General features: G+C 53.1%; 1 protein-coding gene across 1 annotated transcript; it reads right to left on the reverse strand.

The window, feature by feature from the left end:
* Nucleotides 1-18,185: 18,185 nt before the first annotated feature.
* On the reverse strand, nucleotides 18,186-18,965 carry LOC133900211 (protein argonaute 2-like). Its single transcript, XM_062341333.1, has one exon. It carries the CDS (start codon nucleotides 18,963-18,965, stop codon nucleotides 18,186-18,188), a length of 780 nt encoding a protein of 259 aa, XP_062197317.1.
* Nucleotides 18,966-24,733: the final 5,768 nt, after the last annotated feature.

Below are 24,733 nucleotides of genomic sequence, written 5' to 3' on the forward strand. Positions count from 1 at the left end.
GCTTTAATCTCAAGCAAGTCTTCCGATGTTGATGCGTGTCATCCGTCTTGCGATATTGACCACCAGCAAGTCTTTCCAGCTCCCGATCCCTCGAGCCGTCTTGTCACTTGCGCCGGCATCCCCTTTGCTTGACTTTGTCAATATGCCGCCTTCATCAACCTTCATCTCTTGCCTTGCTTGACCTCCACGTATACCGCTAGGATCATCCTTGACTCCGTCTAGCCTCCTTGATTATCCGGCACCAAGCACCCTGCTTAGCCCCGATCACCTGCCGTCGACTACCAAGTTACATCCATCACCCACACACCATGAGAATAGCAAACTTGCATCTCCAAAACCATATAACATCATCACATGTTAGTCCAAATTGAAATCAAATTGGAAAAGATTAGATGTAACAAAAATATGAACACTGGATGGTCCGGTGTTCACACCAGTGCAACACCGGACCATCTGGTGAGTACAACTCCATTGGAACCTGGTTTGCATTCCTCTCTGGAAAAATTAGTCCAGTGATCATAAAATCTCAACACTTGACAATCCGATGAACACCTCAACATTTGCCTCAGAACTGAAAGGTTCCGGAGATACTCTCTGATGTTCACAAGCCCATCAACAAACCATCTGGTAAGTACATCATCACTGGAACATAGCTTTTCAACCTCTCTGGAAATCTTTGTCCAGTGAAGCCTCCAGTGATCACCCGTGCACACACCGGAACATCCGGTGAGGCTACCGCACTAAAGTTTCACATTTGCACCCTTCTCCGAAAAAATTAGTCTGGTGCTCACTCTCACCCACACCAGACCTTTCGGTGAATGAATTTTTCTCTACCTCTGCACTAAAAAACTCAGTGCTCACATCTAACACGCACCGGACTATCCAGTGAGGTCAAAAACCCTCACACCGAACTATCTGGTGAGTGCAAGCTTCCTGCACCGAGGCACCAATACAAACTCCAATTCTTTTCAACTTTGCTTAGACAAAATCAACATTGCAGTATAGAACCATGCATATGCTAACTAATAAAAGCCACACAAATGTCAATCACTTATCACACAAGATAAATCAAGGCACATCTCAACTTAGTTTCTCAATCTTCCCCTTGATGAGTGCATTGACAACATCACAAAGAACAAAGAAAGGTTTGAATGTCGCACAAGAAGCTCATCCAAGTGACAAAAACTCAAGAAAGAGCAAGAACATATCACTTAGCATAAGAAGATTGCAAAGGTTTGAAGAGAAGAAGAAACTAGCCAAAAAGAAAAATAAAAACACAAAAGATACTCTCCCTATGCTCCCCCTTGATGAATGCACATGTTACATTTTCTCCCCCTTTTAGACTTGCTTTCAAGATTTCTCCCCCTTTGGCAATACAAACATCAAGGTCAAAAGGACTATGCAATGCATTAATATGAAATCCTAATGAGCTTCCACATGTATACCACAAAGCATTTGCAAGAGCTAGAAATGTCAAAGGGTTGCGAAAAGTAGAAGGTGTAGCTCATGATCGCATAGAGGCTAAAAAGAGACAGTGACAAAAGGACATAAAGCTTTACAAGATAAACCCGAAGAATTGGTTGGCGCATTAAAGTTCAGGAAAACAAGTGTTCAGGACATAGGGCTTTGCAAACTCACATATGAAACCAAGACTTAGATTGATCAAGTGATTAAAAAGAGTTAACATTTAGACACATTTCTCCCACTCTCAATTTATCCTCAGGTTGCCTCTTATCCAAGCAAAAGTGTCACATGACTGGGTACGGCAAACACCTTGAGGCTTCAAGACAACCGTATTGGATCACATTTTAGCACAAGAGACTTGATTTTTCATGATTATTTAATTTGCATAAGTTATCAAGATGGTCACAAGATCAAGTTAAGTAATACCTTTATGACACAAGGAACACATGTTCTCCTAAGATTCTATCATGAGCTAAATATTTAACAAAGGCAGAAAATATAATGCAATGTTCCCCAATCCACTGTATTGAACCAAGAAATTTCAGGGCAAAATATTCATCAAACTAGTCTTAACACGAGAATTGACTAAGCCTAGCAATCACGAACATGGTAATCAAGCAAGTAGCATTTCATAGCCTATATGATTCATAAAATTACCAAATTTCATCTTAGGGAAAGCTAGCTTGCTCGAGATGTTTCATGTCGAAACATCAAGAAAAGCCTAAGATTAAAAGATTGCTCTGCACAACTACTCAACTTAGTCCAAATTTAGGTCTGGCACAAGAAAATGTTAAAAATATACAAATGAAGGTTCAATTACTATGATTATCTTACATGATAACATGCAATACGAATACTCAAAAGTAAGATAGAGTATTTACAAGAGCAACTCTCCCTCACACAATACTATAGAGATAGCACACTCTAAGTTCTTCTCTCAAATAGGCAAATCTGGTTGCATCTAAAGGCTTGGTAAATATGACGGCTAGCTGGTGTTGTGTATCAGTGTAACTCAACTCAATGTCTTTCTTCTCATTGTGGTCTCTCAGAAAGTGAAATCTCACATCTATGTGTTTGGTTCTTGAATGTTGAACTGGGTTGTTGGCTAAGCTGATAGCACTAGTGTTGTCACACAAAAGTGGCACACTCTTGAAATCCAACCCAAAATCTCTCAAGGTAGCAACCATTCACAAAATATGTGAGCAACAGCTACATATTTAGCTTCAGCAGTAGACTACGTAACACTAAACTGTTTGCGAGAAGACCAACACAGAAGAGAAGTACCCAAAAAATGACAGGTACCAAAGGTACTCTTCCTGTTAATTCTACAACCAGTAAAATCCACATCCAAGAAACCTTGAAGAGAGAGAGAAGAAGTAGCAGAATACGAAAGACCATACTCCAAGGTGTGCTTGAGGTACCTGAGTATGTGTTTCACCGCTTGGCGGTGAGATGTCCTTGGTGAAGCTTAGAAGCGCGCACATAAGCAAACAGCGAAGTGAATGTCTAGTCTTGTCACCATCAGGTATAGGAGGGAGCCAATCATGCTCCTGTACTCTCATTGGTCCACCTCCTCTCCATCTTCATCTGAATCAAGCATTGTCGAGGTAGCCATCGGTGTGGCCAAGGATTTCACATCACTCATATCGAACTTCTTCACCAGATCCTTGGTGTACTTCGTCTGGTGGATGAATATACCTTGCTTGCATTGCTTGATTTGTAGTCCGAGGAAGAAGTTGAGCTCGCCCATCATCGACATATCAAATTCCTTGCTGATAGTTTCTGCAAACTTGGCCATAAGAGCGTGAGAAGAACCACCAAAGATGATATCATCCATGTAAATCTGAACATGTAGGAAATCACTGTCATGGCTGAGAGTGAACAAAGTTTTATCTACAAATCCCATCTCATATCTATGCTCTAGCAAGAAAGACTTAAACCTACATACCAAGCTTGAAGAGCTTGCTTAAGCCCATACAGAGCCTTCCTAAGCTTATACACTCTATGAGGGTATTTGGGGTGCTTAAAACCTGGGGTTACTTGACATAGACCTCTTCTTCTATGAAACTATTTAAGAAGCACTTTTGATATCCATTTGGTATAACTTTAAACATTGGGATGCTGCAAATGCAAAAAAGAATCTTAATGGCTTCTAGCCTAGCTACTGACGCAAAGGTCTCTCTAAAGTCTATCCCCTCTACTTGAGTAAAACCTTGAGCCACAAGCCTTATTTCTACTACAGACCCATCCTCCCGTTTGTTTTTGAAAACCAATTTTGTACCATGGTGTGAACATTAGGAGATGGTTCTACTAGGACCCAAACATGGTTTCTCTCAAAATTTTCTAACTCTTCATGCATGGCATTGACCTAATTTGAATCACATAAAAGCATGTCCAACATCATAGGACTCAAAAGAAGCAACAAATGCAAATTAGTAAATTGAGCATGATGAGCAGATTTGGAACGAGTTACCCTCTCGCTGAGATCACCAATCATTTGGTGTTGTGGATGATGCCGCTGAATGTGCTAAGGGGCCTCACGCTGTGAGAGGATCTCTCCCTCAAACATTGCTGGTGCAGGCTTGAAAGCAGCTGAACTGGAAGTAGACACTACAAGACTCTCTGCTGGAGTAGAAGAAGCAGGTGCTAGCTCTGAAACAGGTGTGGTCAAGGGGAGTAGTGGATCATCCCCGTCCACACCGAGAGCTGGAAGGTCACCATCTACAAAGAAGCTCTCCCTCATCTCCTGATCACCTACACACTCAAAAACAGGGCTAGTACAAGGGGTTGATTCATCAAAGGTCACATCACAGGACTCCATGATGGTGTTAGTGTCAAAATTAAAAACTCTATAAGAATGACCATGAAGAGAATACCTCAAGAAAATATCATCGGAAGAACGCAACTTGAACTTGCCAAGATTGTCATGCTTTAGGATGAAACATCGACAACCAAAGACTCTCATGTGTGAGACATTCGGTTGCCTCCCAAAGCGCAACTTCTAAGAAGTCAAATTTAAAATCGAGTGCAAGAAAACCCGATTGGAGATGTAGCATGTTGTGCTAATGGCCTCAACTCAAAACTTCCTAGGAGTCCTATGTTCATCGAGCATCGTCCTAACCATCTCCACCAAAGTGCGATTTTTTCTCGCAACCACGCCATTCTGTTGAGGAACGCGTGGGAAGAAAATTGATGCTCAATGCCATGCTCAAGACAGAAATCATCAAAGAGATAGTTCTTGAGCTCAGTGCCATTATCATTGCGAATTGCTTTCAATGCACCAGAAAGTTCTTTAAACAATCTCAAGGCTAAGCACTGAAAGTGTGAGAATACTTCGTCCTTGCTCACAAGAAAGTAGACACAAGAGTAGCGAGAGAAATCATAAATAATGACAAGTACATACCACTTTCCACCCGCCGAATGAACCTGAGAAGGACCAACAGTGTCCATATGGTGAAGTTTTCCTGGTCGTTCAGTCATCACTAGATTGACTGGTGGGTGGGAGGCAGTAACCATCTTGCCATACCAACAGTGAGCACAAATAAGATTCTTCTCAAACTTGAGCTTGGGCAATCCTCGGATCAAACCTAGGGCACTCAAACGAGTAAGCAAATCAAAGCTCATGTGCCTGAGTCTCCTATACCACATCCAAAGCTTAGAAGAAGGTTGAGCAAGCAAACAACAAGAAGAACCAAGAGACTCAAAAAAATTAGCTCAAAAACTCACCTAAGTCTAAAAATCTTGCAAATCAAAGCGTCAGAAGAATCAAGAACTCTAGAAGTATAAAATTTGAAATGCACTTTCAAGTCCTCATCTAGCAACTAAGATACAGAGAGAAGATTGTATCATAAATGCTCCACCAAAACCACATCCTTGAGAGTAAAACTAAATTCACCCTTATCATACCTTTAGCTTTCACCCTTCCTTTCTGATCATCCCCGAAAGTGATGTACTCATGCTGCTTCGTCAGGGTGAGGCTGGAGAACCATGATGCATCTCTGGTTATATAGCACGAACAACCGAAGTCAATGAGCCACTTGTTCTCCAGGCCTCCACCTACCACTTACATGCGAGAAGAGTAGTAGGTGGATGGCTCAGTACTAGGGTTAGTCATAAACTTTTTGGGAATCTATTACTGGGTCATCCACCCTGAGGTAGTAAAAGCAAGTGCATGCAAATCAATCCTAGCAATAGCATGCTGGGGGCGATTACCACGTCGAGGAGAGCGTGGTCCGCCAAAGCGCTATGACTCAAACTCTCTTACACGTGAACCAAAACCATATAAGTCATGGTAAGATCTACACCGGGCAACACCTCTAGGAAGAGACTGAAAAGCGCTAGGAACTCGTGAGTGAAAACGAGGAAAAGTCTCATGTATATCAACAGAGGGGTGGTACATGTCCCGGGTGCTCCACTCCCACTCACGTCGCTCATCTCTCCGACGATAAAAGCAAAACCCAACCAAGTGACCCTCTCTCTAATAGTAGGTGCAGTGGTAGTGTCTCTCGGGAGCTCGACTGCCGTTCACTCAAGGCTCTCTCACAGGCTCTCTCATCATGGGCTATGGAGCTCTCTTGGGTTGTGATGCGGGCTTCTTCTTTGTGGGTTGTGTAATGGGTTTCTTGATGGTTTGTAGTGTGGTATTGATTTTGGACTTCTCAGATTGTAGGGTAGTACTTGTGGTGAATACAGTCTTACTCTCTCCATTGTAATCCACCCTCTCAAAACCCAACCCAAGAGCCAAATCCACCTTATGGTCACACATCTTGGTCTTGGCCAAGATCAAGTTCATTTTGCCTTTGCCCTCTAAGCATTTCTCTACTAGAGAAAGGAGATACTCATTCTCGACAAAAAGCTTCTCAACTTACCCTCTAACACAGCTGAGTTTATCCTGAAAGATGGTGCAAATGGAACAATTTGGCTGCATATCCTTCAACTCCTAGTACTCTCCAGTCTAGATTTCAATTTCTTAATGTGCTTGGCTTTCAATTCAACATCCTTTGCAAACAAAGGGCAATTCTTCCAAGCACCTAAGAGAGTGTACCTAGACTCCTCCTTAAGAGACTTCCTCTCAGCAGTCTCAAGTTGACTGGTAACTTGAGCATATAAAGCCTGAAGCTCGGCAAGTTCTATCATAACCACCAAACAACTATCACACTCCTCATCATCACACCTAGACCTAAGCAATACAAGCTCAGAAGAAACAGACTCATACTTAGGCCTAAGCTCCTTCAACTCACGCACAACTTTCTTAAGTAACCTATCTTGGCTAACGAGAGCATCATTCAAGGTATCAACTTAGATGAAAAGCTGGTTGTAGGAAGGTAATACCTTGCAGGGATCAAGCTCTGAGTCGCTATCGTTGTTATCATCCACCATGAAGCAGAGGCATGTGAGGTCCTTGACTTTAAGCTCTTTATTTGCGGTTTATCCTCCTCCGAGCTCTCGTCCTCGCTTGAAGAGGTGTCAATGTCACTGAGAGCTACCACGAACGCCCTAGAAGCCGTATTGGCCACCTTCTTGGCCATCTTGTCGCGGTTCTTCTTAAAGAAGGGCTTCTTGTTTTTCTTCCTATGCTTATCGTAGTCGTGGTCGCAGTCTTCCTTCTTCTTAAGTTTGGGATAGTCTGCCTTGAAGTGAATAGTGTCATCACACTCAAAGCAGGCACAGGAACTACTCCTCCTCCGATCTCAGCGGTTGTTGTAGAAACAGGTGAATTTCTTCACGATCAGTGCAAGATCCTCATTATCAAGCACATCCACCTGCTCCTCTGTGATAGAGACCAAGGAAGACAAAGCAAAACCACCAGATAAAGTGTTAGCACAAGAAACACTAACTCCAGACTGGTTGCCACCTCTAGGTAACCAACGCTGTTGGTGAATCAAGAACCAGGGGTCCCCGAATCCCGAGGCCCGGCCAGCAATCTGCCAGGTGGCACCTTCCCACGGGCTTCACCTCCGCGAGGTACAAAAAGACTAAGTCCCGGGAGAGGGCGCTTGGGGCCACGAACACTGATCCCCGAGTACCCGGGTTCCCCGATGATCTACGATGACCAAGTAACCGGGAAGAGAGTGCTCGGGGAGGTGAACAGTGATCCCCGAGCACCCAAGTCCCCCGACGACAAGGAGAACTGAGTACCAGGAAGGGTGTGCCCGGGGCTGCGAATAGTGACCCTCGAGCACCCGAGTACCCCGAGGGCCCAAGGAAGGTAGTTTTAGGAGAGAGTGCTTAGGGCTACGAATAGCGGCCCCCGAGCACTCGGTTCCCCGAGGATCCAAACAGTCAATTTCGGGAGAGAGTGCTCAGGGCCGTGAGTAGTGGTCCCCAAGCACTCGGTTCCCCGAGGACCAAGAGAGGGTGTTTCCGGGAGAGAGTGCTCGGGGAGGTGAACAGTGACCCCCGAGCACTCGGTTCCCCGACGGCCCAAGAAGTCTTTCGTCGGTGGCCCCCACAGGGGTCCAGCGATGAGGTGTCAGCCTGTGAAAGGCCCGATGCCGCATTTAAGAGCGCACGTGGCCTGTCACCTCCAACTGCTCCCGCCACGCTCGGTGTCAGTCCCTGCCATATTCTGGCAGAAGGGCGTGGGGACATTAAATGCACGGGTCCCATCCCGTGTCATCCAGCGTGCCTCGGGATAGCATCGCGAGGCCCGAGGTGCCCCGTCTGCCACCCTGCTGTGGCAGGCGTACAAGACCGAACGGGCACGCCGGGCCGCTCTGCGGCTGCCTGGTGGGCCCTCTCCACAGCGCCCGTTGCTAGCGCCATTATGACGATAAAAGACCGGGCGGGGGGCGCGTTTTCAACCCCCATCACTTCGTGCAAAGGCCATGATGACTCGCTTTCCATTTATGGTGCCTTGGAACTCGTGCCCTCCCTTTCGGAGCACGCTACCGCCGGCAGGTATTTAAGGAGCCAGCGGGCACGGACAAAACAAAGGGGGGAATTGAAGGACAACTCTCGAACTCTCAGACACTTGCTCAGAGATCGAAGAACACTTTCGTACAAGCATAGAAGCCGAGACCACCAAGAACAAGGAGCCCGAAGCTCTAGGATAGACAGACATCCTTGTAACCAGCAACATTCTGAGAGATATTCTCAGGGCATTTATGGCATTCACACAGGAGTAGGGTATTACGCTCAGTGCGGCCTGAACCTGTCTAAAAATCCCTCCAGTGCATTTACTGCGTTCTGCATTAGATCATTCCACACCACCTGCCATTGCATTCATATTCATTTATTTCTGCAGCAAACATATTCAGAATCATCCCCCCGGCCGAATCTCAAAAAGGGGTCCCTCAGAATCCCTGCGATAGGAGTTAACCCTCCGACAGCTGGCACGCCAGGTAGCGGGGTTGCATATCTGAATTTGTTTGTTTGTTTTTTCCTGCAAAAAAATGGCTCGTGGCCATTGTCTCCAGCGCACCGGCTCCAGCTGCAGTGAGGAAATGGAGCCCCTCGCGCAGGAGGCCCCAGTCGCTGCTGCTTCCCAGCAGGAGTCACGGTCCGCACGCACGGCGTTCCCCTCTCAGGGGAACCATGGCGCTGGGCCCAGTAGGGCCGCCGTCGCTGGCGTACCGTCTAACCCTCAGCTGGTGGCGGAAACTCTTGCTGCCAGATCCACGTCTGGACAGCGCCGGGCGCCGTTGCGGCGTAGGCTCGCCTTCGGTGAGGCCAGTCCTGGGAGTGCGCTGCTTGCGGCGCAAGCTCTTCTCAGGCACCCGCCAGTCCAGGCGGCAGGGGAAACCCCAGAAGGCCGCTGGCTCCAGGAGGTGGCCGCCTTGGTCGGCACGGCTCACCGCCAACTGTTGGTCGAGAGTTCTCGTGCTACCTCCCACCGCGGCGTAGCTAAGACCGGCCCATCTTCAGGTGGCGGTCGCACTGGCAAGGGGGCCTCCAAGCAGAGTGCCGCCCCCTGGCCACTACCGGAGCTCAAGACCTCAGCTTGCGCCTCAACGAGCGGAGGGCCGTCGAAGACGCGCGCGTTACCCTCGAGCGCCAGCGGGAGACCCAGCATGAGGCCGAGGCCAAGGACCAAGCCTCCTCCTTGCCGTCCCATGATCACCAGGGCTCCCCAGCTCACCGGCGTTCACCGCCCAAGGGCGCCACCCATGCAACAGGGTACGGCACAGGCTGCCGTGCCTTCACCAGCGAGCTCTGCCGGGTCAAAAGGCCCACCAAGTTCCAGCCAGAACTGCCGAAGAAGTACGACAGGTCCATCGATCCCCATCGAGTTTCTCCAAATATACACCACTATTGTCCAAGCGACTGGCGACAGTGAAAAGGTGATGGCCAACTATCTCCATGTTGCCTTGAGGGGCTCTGCCCGCTCTTGGCTTATGAACTTACCCCCAGGATCCATCGGCTCCTGGGATGATCTCTACCACCAATTTCTGGCAAACTTTCAGGGCACATTCACGCGCCCCGGCCTGGAGTGCGACCTCCAAGCCGTCAAACAGCAGGAGGGGGAGACGCAGCGGTGCTTCATATAGTGCTTCAGTCAGGTCCACAATACCATCCCATGGATAACCCCCACGCTATCATTATCGCGTTCCGGCAGGGTGTCCGCGACGAGTGGATGCTCGAGAAGCTGGGCACGCACGAGGTCGAAACCACCGCAAAACTTTTCGTGCTGGCCGACAAATGCGCCAAGGCGGCGAAGGCTCAGGCATGGCATGTCTCGCGCCCTGAGCATCCCGCCGCCGATCAGCCAGGTCCTTCCCGCTCCGACAGGCGGGAAAAGAAAAGGAGAAGGAGGCGCGACACTGTCCCCGTTGAACCAGCCCAGGGCCCCGCCCATGGGCGGGCCCAGGAACCCGACCGCCGGCAAGCACGCCGGGTGGCCATCGACGAACGGCCCGCGCCCGCGAGGGCTCCGGCCCGAGCCCCTCCTAGGGCTCCGGCTCCCGCTCCTGCGAGGGCCCTCGTTCCAGCGAGGCCCGAGCCGGGGAAGTGGTGCCAGATCCAACAGACCAAGTGGCATGACCTCACGGAGTGCCGCACGGTCAAAGGCCTCATCGAGCAGCGCCAGAGGGACAGCGAGGAGCCCCGCAGAGGCGGTGATGACAGAGCCGCCCCTGACAACCAAGAGCTCAGCTTCCAAGAGCCTAAGCACACCGTCGCCTTCATCGATGGAGGCGCGTACACGCCCTCCTCCTGCCACAGCGTCAAGACCATGCGACGCGAGGTGTGCTCGGCGACCCTGAGCGAAGAGGCCGCAAGGCCCCTGAAGTGGTTGGACGCCCTGATCACATTCAGCTTGGCCGACCACCCCGCTAGTACTGCAAGTGTGGGGTGACTACCCCTAGTAGTGTCCCCCACCATCTGCAACGTGAAGGTCAGCAGGGTGCTGATCAACAGGGGCGCAGGTCTGAACCTCCTTTCCCGAGAGGCCTTCGAGAAGCTGAGGTGCCCTCTAGGTGCCTAAAGCCGTCGCTCCCTTTTTATGGGGTGACACCCGGGCACTCCCTGCCCCTCAGGCAGGTCGAGCTGCCCGTGACATTCGGGAGCCGGGACAACTTCCGGACGAAGAACGGCATCTTCGACGTCGTGGAGCTCCCCCTCCCCTACAACGCCATCCTCGGCCGCCCGGTGCTCGCTCGGTTCATGGTGGTCACCCACTACGCGTACCTCACGGTCAAGATGCCAGGCCCTGCGGGCCACATCTCTGTGTCCGCCGAGACCGGCAGCGCCGTCTCCTGCGCCGAGCAGTCATACTCGGCCTTGGTCTCAGCTCAAGCCGAGGTCGAAGGTCGTCCAGGGGGCCCGGGACCCTCTTCATCCAAACCCCTACTCCCTGCCGACGCCTCCGTTCCTACGAAGGAGGTCGTGGTGGGCGAAGATGCTTCCCAGGTCGTCCGAATCGGCGGTGACCTGGGCAGCAAATAGGAAAGCGTGCTCGTCGCCTTCCTCCGGGCTAACGTCGACGTGTTTGCATGGCAGCCGTCTGATATGCCCGGGATCCCTAAGGAGGTGATCGAGCACCACCTGGTTGTGCGCCCAGACGCACGGCCGGTGAAGCAGAAAGTTCGGCGGCAGGCGCCCGAGCGCCAGGAGTTCATTCGGGAGCAAGTAAGTAAGCTCCTTGATGCCGGCTTCATCCAAGAAGTCCTCCACCCTGAGTGGCTGGCGAATATAGTCATCGTCCCGAAGGCCAACGGCAAGCTCCACATGTGCGTCGACTACACCAACCTAAACAAGGCTTTCCCAAAAGATCCTTTTCCTTTACCCCGCATAGATCAGATTGTAGATGCAACCGTGGGGTGCGATCTTTTATGTTTCTTAGATGCAAACTCTGGTTACCACCAAATTCGCATGGCCATAGAGGATGAAGAAAAAACTTCTTTTACCACTCTGGTGAGGACTTATTGCTATGTATCGATGCCTTTTGGCTTGCACAACGCTGGGTCATCTTTCCAGCGTGTTGTGCGCATCACCCTTTACTCGCAGGTTGGTCGCAACGTCGAGGCCTACATCGACGATCTCGTGGTCAAATCCCGAGACTGCGCCACCCTACTTGAAGATCTAGCCGAGACTTTCAATAGTCTCCGCACTACCCGCTTGAACCTCAACCCTGAGAAGTGCGTCTTCGGGGTTCCTGCGGGCAAGCTCCTCGGTTTCTTGGTCTCTAGCCGAGGAATCAAGGCCAACCCAGAGAAGATCCGGGCCATCGAGCAGATACGCCCCCCGGCTCGACTCAAGGAAGTTCAGCGCCTCGCTGGCTGCATGGCGGCCCTCGGGCGCTTCATCTCAAAGCTCGGGGAGCGAGGATTCCCCCTCTTCAAACCCCTGAAGAAGACCGGTCACTTCGACTGGACACCGGAGGCTGAGCAGGCCTTCCGCGACTTGAAGAAATATCTCACCTCGTTGCCCGTACTGGTGGCCCCCACTGAGGGCGAGGCACTGCTGCTCTACGTCTCGGCCACTCCTCAGGTCGTGAGCATAGTACTGGTGGTGGAGCGCGATGAGTGCTCGGGGCAAGGTGCTGGGTCCCAGCTCCCAGCTGCCCCTAGGCACTCCCCAGTCCTCGCGGCTCCCCCCGAGCAGGGGGTCGAGCCCGAGCACCTAGTTCCTCCCGACCAGGGAGTCAAGCCCGAGCACTCGGCCAGCCCCGGCCACGCCGCCGAGCTCAGGGGCTGTGACAAGCCCTCGGGCGAGGCCGCAGTCCAGACCCGCCGCGTACAGCGACCGGTGTACTTCATCAATGAAGACCTCCGAGACGCCAAGACAAGGTACCCCCAAGCACAGAAGCTGCTCTATGCGATGCTCGTCGCTTCAAGGAAGCTGCGCCACTACTTCCAGGCGCACAAGGTCTCGGTGGTTACCACACATCCGCTGGGACCCATCCTCCAGAACTGAGAGGGCACTGGGCGCATCGTCAAGTGGGCGGTGGAGCTGGCGGAGTTCGATCTGCACTTTGTCAGCCGCCAGGCGATCAAAAGCCAGACGCTCTCTGACTTCGTGGCAAAGGGGACGCCTATCCCCAAGATCGACCAAGAAGAAATCTCCGCCTATCCCAGGCACGATGCGCCCGGGTACTAGATTATGCACTTCGACGGTTCCCTCACGCTGAAAGGCGCGGGGGCCGGAGTGGTTCTCACCTCCCTAACGGGTGAAGAACTCCGGTGCATCGTGCAGTTGCAGTTCCGAGCAACCAACAACGTGGCGGAATATGAGGACCTCATCGCCAGCCTCCGAGCCACGGTGGTCCTCGGGATTCGTCACCTCCTAGTCAAGGGAGACTCCCAGCTGGTGGTCAACCAGGTGTCGAAGGAGTACCAGTGCACGGATCCTCAAATGGTGGCGTACGTGGTGGAAGTCAGGAAGCTGGAGAGGCACTTCGACGGCCTGGAGCTGCGGTACATCTCTCGCCACGACGACGCTCTGGCCGATGACCTTTCTCGCCTGGCCTCTTCCCGTGCGCGTGTCCCTGCCGGAGTCTTTGAAGAAAGGCTCACACAGCCTTCTGTCCTGCCTGCCGAATAGGACGAAGGGGAAACCTCGAGCTTAGTTCAGGGGACCCCGGCGGTGCCGTCAGTGGGAAGCCCCGACAGGGTGCCGCCGCCCGGCGAGTGCGCTGCGCTTGCTGGCTATTCTCAAGATGCCTCGTGGATGGATGAGATCCGAGGGTACTTGAAAGAAAAGTTCCTCCCCGGGGATGATACCTCTGCTGAAAGAATTGCTCGGCAGTCCAATCGCTATGCCACAGTAGATGGGGATCTCTACCGGCGTGGCACAGGTGGTGTCCTCCTGAAATGCATCACCCGAGCAGAAGGCGGCGAGCTTCTCGCTGAGGTCCACGAGGGTGAGTGCGGTGGTCATGCATCGTTCCGCACGCTGGTCGGGAAGGCCTTCCGGCAAGGTTTCTACTGGCCTACAGCTCTCAAGGATGCTTTCGAGTTGGTTAGGCGCTGCAGGGCGTGCCAGTTCCACACAAAGCAGATTCACCAGCCAGCTCAGGCTCTTCAAACCATCCCCCTGTCATGGCCTTTTGCGGTCTGGGGGCTGGATATTTTGGGTCCATTCCCCCGAGCAATCGGGGGCAATGAGTACCTCTACGTCGCCATCGACAAGTTTACCAAGTGGCCAGAGGCGGTTCCAGTTGTCAAGGTGACCAAGAACACAGCGCTTCAGTTCATCCGCGGTATCACAAGTCGCTTCGGCGTCCCAAACCGGATCATCACCGACAATGGCACTCAGTTCACCAGTGCCCTGTTCGGGGACTACTGTGAGGACCTCGGCATCAAGCTCTGCTTCGCCTCTATCACTCATCCTCGGTGCAATGGGCAGGTCGAGCGCGCCAATGCTGAGATACTGAAGGGGCTCAAAACCCGAACCTACAACGTGCTCGCAAAGCATGGGAAAGGGTGGATCAACGAGCTGCCTACTGTGCTATGGGCCAATCGGACCACGCTAAGTCGCGCTACCGGGGAGACTCCTTTCTTCCTTGTGTACGGTGCTGAGGCGGTCCTCCCCTCCGAGCTCACCCTTGGCTCCCCTCGGGTGCATGCCTACTCCAAAGGCGAACAGGAACAGAGAAGGCGCGACGACGTCAACTACTTGGAAGAGCGCCGGCGGAGTGCCGCCGTCCGAGCAGCCCGCTACCAGCAAAGCCTGCGGCGCTATCATCAGTGCCACATCCGGGCCCGGTCTCTCGAGGTGGGGGATCTAGTTCTCCAACGCGTCCAATCGCGCGAAGGAAGGAATAAACTGTCCCCTATGTGGGAAGGCCCCTTTACCGTGATCGGCGTCTCGCGAGAAGGCTCTTTTCGGCTGGCTGCAGAGGACGGGCAGCCACTCCCCAATGCGTGGAACATCGAGCATCTGTGCAAGTTCTATCCGTAGGTGGCATATGTGTGCTCGGGCCAACCAGGCCGGGGGCTCCCCCCACCCCCCACCCCCTCCCCGCCCAAGTTAGCCGAGGGCTACCACTAACCGGCTAAGTCACCCAGTCTTGTAAAAAATTGTCAATATATATGTTATCAATGTCCAGTTCTTATTTCAAATTTTGCTTTTTCTGGAATCCATATGTTTATCTATCTTGTGAGATGCTCGACTGTGCGAGAAAAACTTGCTCTCTCTTTTTCCCCGTTGATAAAAGAATCCCGATCGGTATGCGCGCAGGCAGTCACCGCTAACCTATGTCTGTCGTGGTAGGCTGTGGTGTTTGGTGTCATGGCAGTACCCCGGGCATCACCGAGCCCTTGGGGTTCTCGAGTAATCCTATCGCTCGAGCAGAGAGTAGTCCGGAGCCTAGGCCCCGGGGGCGGGCTGTCGATGCTCGGTCTAGTCTGTCATACCCGGGCGCCACCAAGCCATAGGACCTCTGTGTTATGCCTCTGCCTGTATAGTTCGCCGGTCCGGGTATTTGAGAGGTCTCGGGTCGAAAACGAGAGCAGTCTATAATGAGTACCGCACTAACAGAGTGCACCAAACAAAGAATCTTTCTATTTTCTTAAGTCACAGATCAACAACCGAGAGCAAAAGCAACTCGACCGCGAGGGCCTCAGTGCCCAGGTCACTGCTCAAGCCTAGGGGTCCTCGGGTGGTCCTACCGCTCGGGCATTAGTGGTCAGGAGAGGTATGCGCTCCGGCCGAAGGAACCAAGTTCCCGGGCACCTCGAGCTCGGAGCGCATACCTCTCCTGAATCGGTCGGTCGAAAAGCTGACAGCTGTTCGGTGAGTGGTTAAAGTCATACGAATTTACATTCAGCAATCTACTGTTCCCGAGTTATCCTCGGGGCCCTCGTATTCTAATCTGTTCGGCGAGATGGTCTCCTCATGCACAAAACCCTGCCCATGTGTCCGCTTTTCCTCGAACGACAGAACGGACAGTAGAAAGGTGTACCGTACAAACGGCAATGTCTGACCGAAGTCCTTCATGATGGTCGTGGTGTTCGGTCCACTTAAAAGTACCCCGAGCACTACCGAGCCTCTAGGGTTCTCGAGTAATCCTACCGCTCAAGCAAAGAGCGGTCAGGAGCCTAGACCCTGGGGGCGGGCTGTCGGTGCTCGGTTCGGTCCGTCCTAACCCGGGCACCACCAAACCGTGGGGACTCTTGGTCGTATTTCCGCTTGCACGTGTCTCCGGTCTGCTTATTTGAGTGGTCGCAAAATGGGAAAGCGTTCACTGGTCGTGGCGAGCTCCGTGCTGAATCGACCTATCTATTGAGCAAGGAAGTTCGTGCCTTTGTCTCTTGACTTAGCCGCTGCAGACTCACGAGGACTCGGGGGCTGAACGCACGAAGAAGGCCTCACTACACAGGAGATGAGTGGTCGGGGTGACTTCATTCTCGGGGAGGGAAAGGTCGGGCTCGGTCCGACTGAGTACTCCTCAGGACATCAAGTGAAAAGAACAGAGACTTCATCAAGCATCAAAGAGAACACTAGAGTTGCGACCCCAAAGAAAGGCTTCCATTATATTCAAAAAAGGACAGCTATTCTGAGGGATCACTCCCATATTTACATCAAGTCAAAGAAAAATAAAAGTACAAAAGCCTAATCTGAGTCGGTGGGCTCGGGAGGTGGCAAGGAGTCCTCGCCGCTGCTATCGGCGTCCGGTGGCGGCGGCGTCTCCCGCATGAAGCAAGCCGCCACCTCGGCGGCGACGCCCCGGATAGCCTCCCGGGCGGCCTCCTCCTTGGCCTCGACCACACCTTCCCGAGCTGGCTCCAGCGAGAAGTTTGGGTCCCAGCTCCGGTAGCAGGCCAGGACGTGCTCGGCCACCGCTTGGGCCAGACCACGCCCTTCCTGGGCAGCTAACTCCTGCACGGCCTGGGGAAGCGCCTTGAGTCACCGGTTGATCTCCTCGAAGCCGAGGGCGATGTGGCCGATGGTTGCTTGCTCCATCCCCTTCTTGCCCACGTAGACTCGCCCGAGCCCGGCCATCCTCACGGACCTCCGTGCCTGCCGAAGGATGTCGCCCATCATCAGCTTCACATTGGTCCGCTCGGCGTTAATGGTCTCGAGCTCGTCCTTCAAGTTCCGCAGCCACTCCTCAAAGCTTAGCTCCTCGGCCGTGCTGGTCGGGACGACGCTGGGCGCCAAGACTTCGGCTTGCTTCTGCTTCACCTGCTCGACGAGGGCAAAGAAGGCCTGCTCCCGAGCAGTCAGCTCCGACTCCCACTTGGCGGCATGCTCCTCCCGATCAGTTAGAGCCGCTGACACCATAGAAGCCTCCGTTTCCTGGAGAGTCAGTTGCTCCTCCCAAGCATCCAAAGCCGTCACCGTGATGCCGACGTCGGTCTCGTGGATCACGATGTCCTCCTCCCAACGGTGGACTTCAGCGTGGCTCCGCTCGACCTCGTCCTTCTGGTGGGCAAACTCTGCCTGGGAGGCCTCCACCGCCTTCTCGCGCGGCAGGATGGCATCCTCCCGAGCTCGCACTAGTCGCTCCCTGGCGAGCAGCTCGATGGCCCGCCACCGCGATATCTCACCCTGGCGGGTAGCTTCTTCTTGCGTGGCGATGGCCTCCTCGCGCACTTCGTCCAAGGTCGCCCGCTCCGCGTCTATCGCGCGTCTTTCCCTCCCATGGGAGGCACGGGCCGTGGCGACACGGGCCTTCAAAAGCCGGCTAACCTCCGCCAGCTGCTCCCTCTCCTCAACGAGGACGGCGCGATCCGCCTCAAGCTGCACCCGCTCCCCCGCCACGGTCGCGTCCAGCCACTCGATCACCTCCCGGGCGCTTCCTAGCACGTCCGGGAGGGGTTCTGCGGCCCGGCTAGATGACGGTCGGGCGTTGGGTCCCCTGCGAGCCCCCTCTGCTGAGGCGCTCGGGGTCCCCGATTGCTGCCCAGTTGGCGCCGCCCTCGACGAGGCCGTCCACCCCATCCTCGAAGCACTCGGGATGGGCTCGGCCAGCTCCAGCTGCTCAGGCGCGGCCTCTGCCATCGGTTCAGGGCAGGGCGGCGCCAGCGGCTCCGGCTCAGCCAGCGCGCTCTGCGGCTCTGGCTCGGCAGGTGCGCTTGGCTCAGTCGCGCTCGGCTCGGGGGCAGGAGCTGGCCTTGGCGCCTCCGGCCGTCCCTGGTCTCCGGCGGCGTCCCTCAGCGGCCTGAAAGCAAACACAGGTTAGTCCCCAACTCACTCCGGGCGAAACATGCTCGGGGAAAAGAAGACACTTACGTAGTCTTCGGTCTTTAGTATTGCCATCGCGATTCTGGGATCTTGAAGTCCGGGCCCGACAGCTTCGGCCCGGAATCTTCCCTCCGCCTCTTCTGCGGGGGGCTCTACGGGGCCGCCGCGGAGCCCATCTCTGGCGGCGGGTCGACTTGGGCAGTCGCTGTAGATGCTCTCCCGTGCCGGCCTTGGTCTCTGGGCTCTGGCGCCTGGGACCTTGCCCCCACCGAAGTACCCGTCACCGGTGGCGGGCCAGCTTGGGCACTCGCTATAGACCCGCTCGAGCGCCAGTCTTGGTCTCCGGGTTCCAGAGCCCCGGACCTCGCCTCCGTCGAGGACCCTGCGCCGGACGATTGGCCGCCCCGACCTCCCTCCTTCGCGCCGCCCGCCGACGACCGCTGCCATGGAGGCGATGGCGACGACGAGGATGCCGGCGTAGGCACGAACACCCCACGACCGGCCTGCGGCCTGCTGCCCGCGGCGCCCATGCCGCTAGTCTGCGCCTGGCCACCTGTGGCCCCCCTGCCGCTCGCCTGTGGCCTGCTACTGGCGGCATCCCCACCGGAGGCCCTCGGAGCGCAGCCGGTCGCCTCATCTACCCCGAGAATCTGGATAGTTCCGGGGTTCCAGCGCCCTGTCCGGTCGACCAGGCCCTGGGCGTCGAACTCGGGCAGCGTCGCTTGCAGCGCCGCTCGCCCCTGGTCCGCGCAGAGCGCCAACTGCTCATTGGTCAGGTCCTCCACGCCGGTCACCACCCGGAGCAGGCCCGCCAACGTCGCCTCGTTTAGGTCCGAGTCCTTGCCGATCCGGATCCTGATGATGTCTTGGGGCCCGGTGTACATCCAGCAGGGGCGGGCCCGCTCCCACAGAGGCGCCAGGCGGCGGCGCATGTAGTCTGCCACCACCATCACCGACGTCAACCCCGCCTGGCGCAGGTCATCGATGCAGTTCAGCACTGGCCGCATCCGCTTGTCCTCCGCTAGCGGAGTCTCCCAGATCGATCTCTGGGGTTCCGCCACCACCTCCGGCAGCGTAAGGCGGTCGTGGGGGCTGACGTTGATGTAGACCCAGTCGCGCCGCCAATCCTACCATTTGCTCTGCAGCACCTGGGGGATGTACACCTCCGTCAAACCAACCCGCAACCAGAAGTTGCAGCAGCCGGCGACGTCCGCGGTGGAGTAGCCTCTGTTCTTCCCAGCCGGCCGCAGGACGAAGAAGTGGCGGAACAGCGCCACCGACGGCGGCACCCCGATGAACATCTTGCAAAAATACGCGAAGATCGCCAGAATGACCACCGAGTTTGGGGTGAGGTACGCCATCTGAATTCCGAAGGTGTCGAGGATCTGGAGGAAGAAGGTGGAGAACGGCGGCACCAGCCCGGCCGCCATGAACGAGACGAAGATGACAATCCGCTCCGGCCTATTTGTGATCGGCGGACAGCTCGCCGGCCTCACCACCGAGGCCTCCCGCTGGCCCTCGGGCACCATCATCTTCCGCAATCTGTCCGTCGCCTCCTCGTTGACAAACCGAGACTCCGGCAGAATGCTGTCGGGTGTCCTGTCGCGGCAGCTACCTCCCACTCTTGGCATCATGTCGGGGTGAAGGATGTGTTGGGACGGAGGGGGAAGAAAGGTGTGCTGATCGCCTAAGGGAGGGCGAGAGCTCAGGAGCACAAGGAAGAAGAAAAAGGAGAAGACTTGATCGCAAATATGGCGTAAAGAGGGGGGTGGTTCGCTCCCCTCCTCCTTTTATACCCCAAGGAATTCAAACGTCGCCTGCCGCGGTGCGCTCGGTGAGACAACTTCCTCGGCCGGTGCAACCGCCAGGCGAATCTCCCTCGGGCCGCACGGTTGTCAGCGGTTGCCAGGCGCACTATCCTCGATCTGCACGGTTGCCACGCGCGCCGCCCGCCTCGTTATCACGCGCCTCGAGAGTCGGCTGGACGTGCGTCCGTTCGGCTTCCCGTTGGGCCGTACCAGAAACCTGGGCCGGAGAGGCCAACGCCTAAAAGCGCGCCATGTGGCGTCGGTGCTGGGTTCGGCCTCGATGACGATGAAGGCCCCATCTGCAGTCTCTGGGCCATCGCCTGCCAATGGGCCCGGGGGCTACTATCGGTGAATCAGGAACCAGGGGTCCCCGAATCCTGAGGCCAGACCAGCAATCCGCCACGTGGCACCTTCCCGCGGGGTTCACCTCCGCGAGGTACGAAAAGACTAAGTCCCGGGAGAGGGCGCTCGGGGCCACGAACAGTGGTCCCCGAGTACCCGGGTTCCCTGATGATCTGTGAAGACCAAGTAACCGGGAAGAGAGTGCTCGGGGAGGTGAACAGTGACCCCCGAGCACCCAAGTCCCACGACGACCAGGAAAGCCGAGTACCGGGAAGGGTGTGCCCGGGGCTGCAAACAGTGACCCCCGAGGGCCCAAGGAAGGTAGTTCCGGGAGAGAGTGCTCGAGGCTGCGAACAGCGGCCCCCGAGCACTCGATTCCTCGAGGATCCAAACAGTCAATTCCTGGAGAGAGTGCTCGGGGCCGTGAGCAGTGGCCCCTGAGCACTCGGTTCCCCGAGGACCAAGAGAGGGCGTTTCCGGGAGAGAGTGCTCGGGGAGCTGAAAATTGACCGCCGAGCACTCGGTTCCCCGACGGCCCAAGAAGTCCTTCGTCGGTGGCCTCCATAGGGGTCCAGCGATGAGGTGTCAGCCTGTGAAAGGCCCGATGCCACATTTAAGAGCGTGCGTGGCCTGTCACCTCCAACTGCTCCCGCCACGCTTGGTGTCAGTCCCTGCCATATTCTGGCAGAAGGGCGTGGGGACATTAAATGCACGGGTCCCATCCCGCGTCATCCGGTGCGCCTCGGGATAGCATCGCGAGGCCCGAGGCGCCCCGTCTGCCGCCTTGTTGTGGTAGACATACAAGACCGAACGGGCACGCCGGGCCGCTCTGCGGCTGCCCGGTGGGCCCTCTCCACGGCGCCCGTTGCCAGCGCCATTATGACAACCAAAGACCGGGCGGGGGGCGCATTTTCAACCCCCCATCACTTCGCGCAGAGGCCATGATGACTCCCTTTCCATTTAAGGCACCTTGGAACTCGTGCCCTCCCTTTCAGGGCACGCTACCGCCGGCGGGTATTTAAGGAGCCAGCGGGCACGGACAAAACAAAGGGGGGAATTGAAGGACAACTCTCGAACTCTCAGACACTTGCTCAGAGATCGAAGAACACTTTCATACAAGCATAGAAGTCGAGACCACCAAGAACAAGGAGCCCGAAGCTCTAGGATAGACAGACATCCTTGCCAACAACATTCTGAGAGATATTCTCAGGGTATTTATAGCATTCACACAGGAGTAGGGTATTACGCTCAGTGCGGCCCGAACCTGTCTAAAAATTCCTCCAGTGCATTTACTACGTTCTACATTAGATCATTCCACACCACCTGCCATTGCATTCATATTCATTTATTTCTGTAGCAAACATATTCAGAATCATCCCCCCGCCGAATCTCAAAAAGGGATCCCTCAGGACCCCTGCGATAGGAGTTAACCCTCCGACAAATGCCATGTTATGAGATAGGGGGTTTCCGAGATCAATCTAAGCCGCCTTGGCTATCTCGGTGCACTTGAGCTTGTTGAAGAGTACATCACAAGTTCACGTGACATAACTTAATAACTCTCCAATGCGATCTTCACTTCACATATGCTATGATCCAGAGCATAGAGAAGCTTGATCGCTCTCTCGTGGTCAGAATATGGCAAAATACCAGTTGATCGAAAATTGCTAACAATTCCATCAAAGCGAGCAAATATGGTATCCAAAGACTCTCTGGGGTCTTACACAAACATTTGATACTCTTAGTTGTATGTGATTTGACATCTAGTCTTAGTCTGATTAGTACCTTCATGAAAAATACTCAGAGTAGTCCAGATCTCCTGGGCAGTATGTAGATGCTGAACGCTGTCAAACTCATTTCGACTCAAGCTTGTGAACAAAATATTTCTGGCCTTGTTGTTAGCCTCATACTGTCTGATTTGAACCTGAGTCGTGCGAGTAGCAGGGATCTCGTAGTTCGAAGCAACTACCTCCCAAATTGCACTTCCTTGGCTTAAGAGATAAGCCTCCATGTGCACTTTCCATTACAAAAAGCCGGTTAAGGTCAATAAGTGATCAAACTGGCTATTATACTAATTGTATGAGCGAAAGTGATGACTAGAGGGGGGGTGAATAGATGCCTCAACAATTTGTTGCGAAATAGATATCCTTCTCCAATTTTTAATCACCTAACACACCTAAAACCTTAACCAGAAGCAAAATACTTAAAGAAACAAAGCAAGATGGAAAGTTTCAAGGCAATATGACTCCACGGATGGAATATGAACTATAGGTTCTATTCAAAACCATTGCATGTGTTTTTATGCCCAAAAGCTCGCAACTTTGAAGATGAAAAAAACAGAGACAAGATCACCAGGCAAGTAAACTCTCTAAGATATTGGTCTAGAGGTATAGGAAATTCAAGACCACATCATATATATATGTGTATGTGAATTCTATACCTCTAGCATCAAGAAAAATAACTTTCCAAGGTGTTGAAATTTCAGCTCAAAAAGAAAAACAAAAATCAACAACAAAACATCAAGAACTTGCAAACTTACAAGGGAACCAATTGAAGGAAACTAGAAGGACGAGAATTTAAGTATATGCAAAAACTTAAACTTCATTACTCAAAGAGGTTAGCCCTATTTTATATGGATTATAAAGATTTATCTCTCAAAACTCTCACATATTACATAAGATAAGCACTCCTCTCTCTCCTCTAAAACCCTAGCACAAGGTTCTCATATGGATGGCTCGAGGGGGAACCAGCCATACCCCTCTATTCATAGCCTAGGAAACTTGACCCCGAGTTTCCTTGACTGTTCCCAAAATACCCCTCTCTTGTAGTACATTCCTACCTACCACCGTGGGTATTTTGGTCCATTTTCTTCTCCATCTATCGGACGATCGTGACACCTTCATGACTTAGTTTTGCCTCGATGCAAGCTTCCCGATGATACCATGTGCACTCCATCCGCCCGCGGTTTTATAGCCAAATCAAGAAACCGACTCGCACGCTTCTTAACACATGACACATAGCTGCTTGCTTTGACCTTAAGTAAGTCTTCATATGCTGATGTGTGTCCTCCGTTTTGCGATCTTGACCGACAGTAAGTCTCTTCCGCTCCCGATCCCTCAGGCCGCCTTGTCACTTGCACCGGCATGCTTGACTTTGTCAACATGATGCCTTCATCAACCTTCATCTCTTGCCTTGTTTGACCTCCACGTGTACTACTAGAATCATCCTTGACTTTGCCCAGCCTCCTTGATCATCCGCACCAAGCACCCCGCTTAGCCCCGATCATCTGTTATCTACTTCTAAGTTGCATCTATTACCTGCACACCATGAGACCAGCAAACATGTATCTTCAGGACCATATAACATGATCACTTGTTAGTCCAAATCAAAATCAAATTAAAAAAGATCAGACATAACAAAAATGTGAACACCGGATGCTCCGGCTTTCACACCTGTGCAACACAGGATCATCCAATGAGTACAACTCCACTAGAACCCGGTTTGCATTTCTCTCTAGAAAAATTCATTCGATGATCATAAAATCCTAACACCGGATAATCTGGTGAACACCTCAATATTTGCCTCAGAACTGAAAGGCTCCGGTGATACTCTCCGGTGTTTACACGTCCATCACCGAACCATCCAGTGAGTACATCATCATTGAAACTTAGTTTTTCAACCTCTCTGAAAATCTTTGTCCTGTGAAGCCTCCGGTGTTCACCTGTGCACACAACGGACCATCCGATGCAGCTACCGCACCAGACTTTCATATTTACACCATTCTCTGGAAAAATTAGTCCGGTCTCACTCTCACCCACACCGGACCTTCCGATGAATGAATTTTTCTCTGCTTTTCTCCGGTGCTCACATCTACCAAACACCAGACTATCTGGTGAGGTCAAAAACCCTCACACCAGACTATCCGATAAGTGCAAGCTTCCTGCACCGAGACACCGATACAAACTCTAATTCTTTTCAACTTCAGTTAGACAAAATAAACATTACAGTATATAACCATACATATGCTAACTAATAAAAACCACACAAATATCAATCACTCATCGTAAAATAAATCAAGACACATCTCAACCGTATTACCAACATGCAAGCTAACTACCCCGGTGGACTCCCATGTCGCTACTGAATTCTCAATGTTTGCCGACGGTTATTTTACGTGTGGTGGCTGCAAGATAATTGCTCGAGCATGCTGAGACATCAATCGTGGTTAAGGGCTTAAGGCTCAGTTTTCATTCTCAATCTTTGTTTTTTTTTCAACCAAGGGCAAAACACGTTATGTCAGCTTTATTGAAAATAAACGAAGAATCAGAGTCGAAAACGATAACGTGCATGCCTACTAGCCTTGCAACGTACAAGTTGGTCGAGCTCGCAGTAATATGCATAGAAGGTGGATTAGAACAACTTGATGTAGCAAAATGCGATAAAGGTTATGGAACGCATTTATTCAACCAACCTGGATGAGACGAAAGAACTAAGGATTGGACAATTAAACCGGGAAGTAATAAAAACAAATGGCGAAAGCGACTCAGGTCAAT

The sequence above is a fragment of the Phragmites australis genome, chromosome 19 (assembly GCF_958298935.1).
Source record: "Phragmites australis chromosome 19, lpPhrAust1.1, whole genome shotgun sequence".
Taxonomy (NCBI): Eukaryota; Viridiplantae; Streptophyta; class Magnoliopsida; order Poales; family Poaceae; genus Phragmites; species Phragmites australis.

Coding starts and splice junctions, on each gene's coding strand:
- LOC133900211 (XM_062341333.1), bottom strand. CDS start 18,965: ATGCGCCGCCGCCTGGCGCCTCTGTGGGAGCGGGCCCGCCCCTGCTGG.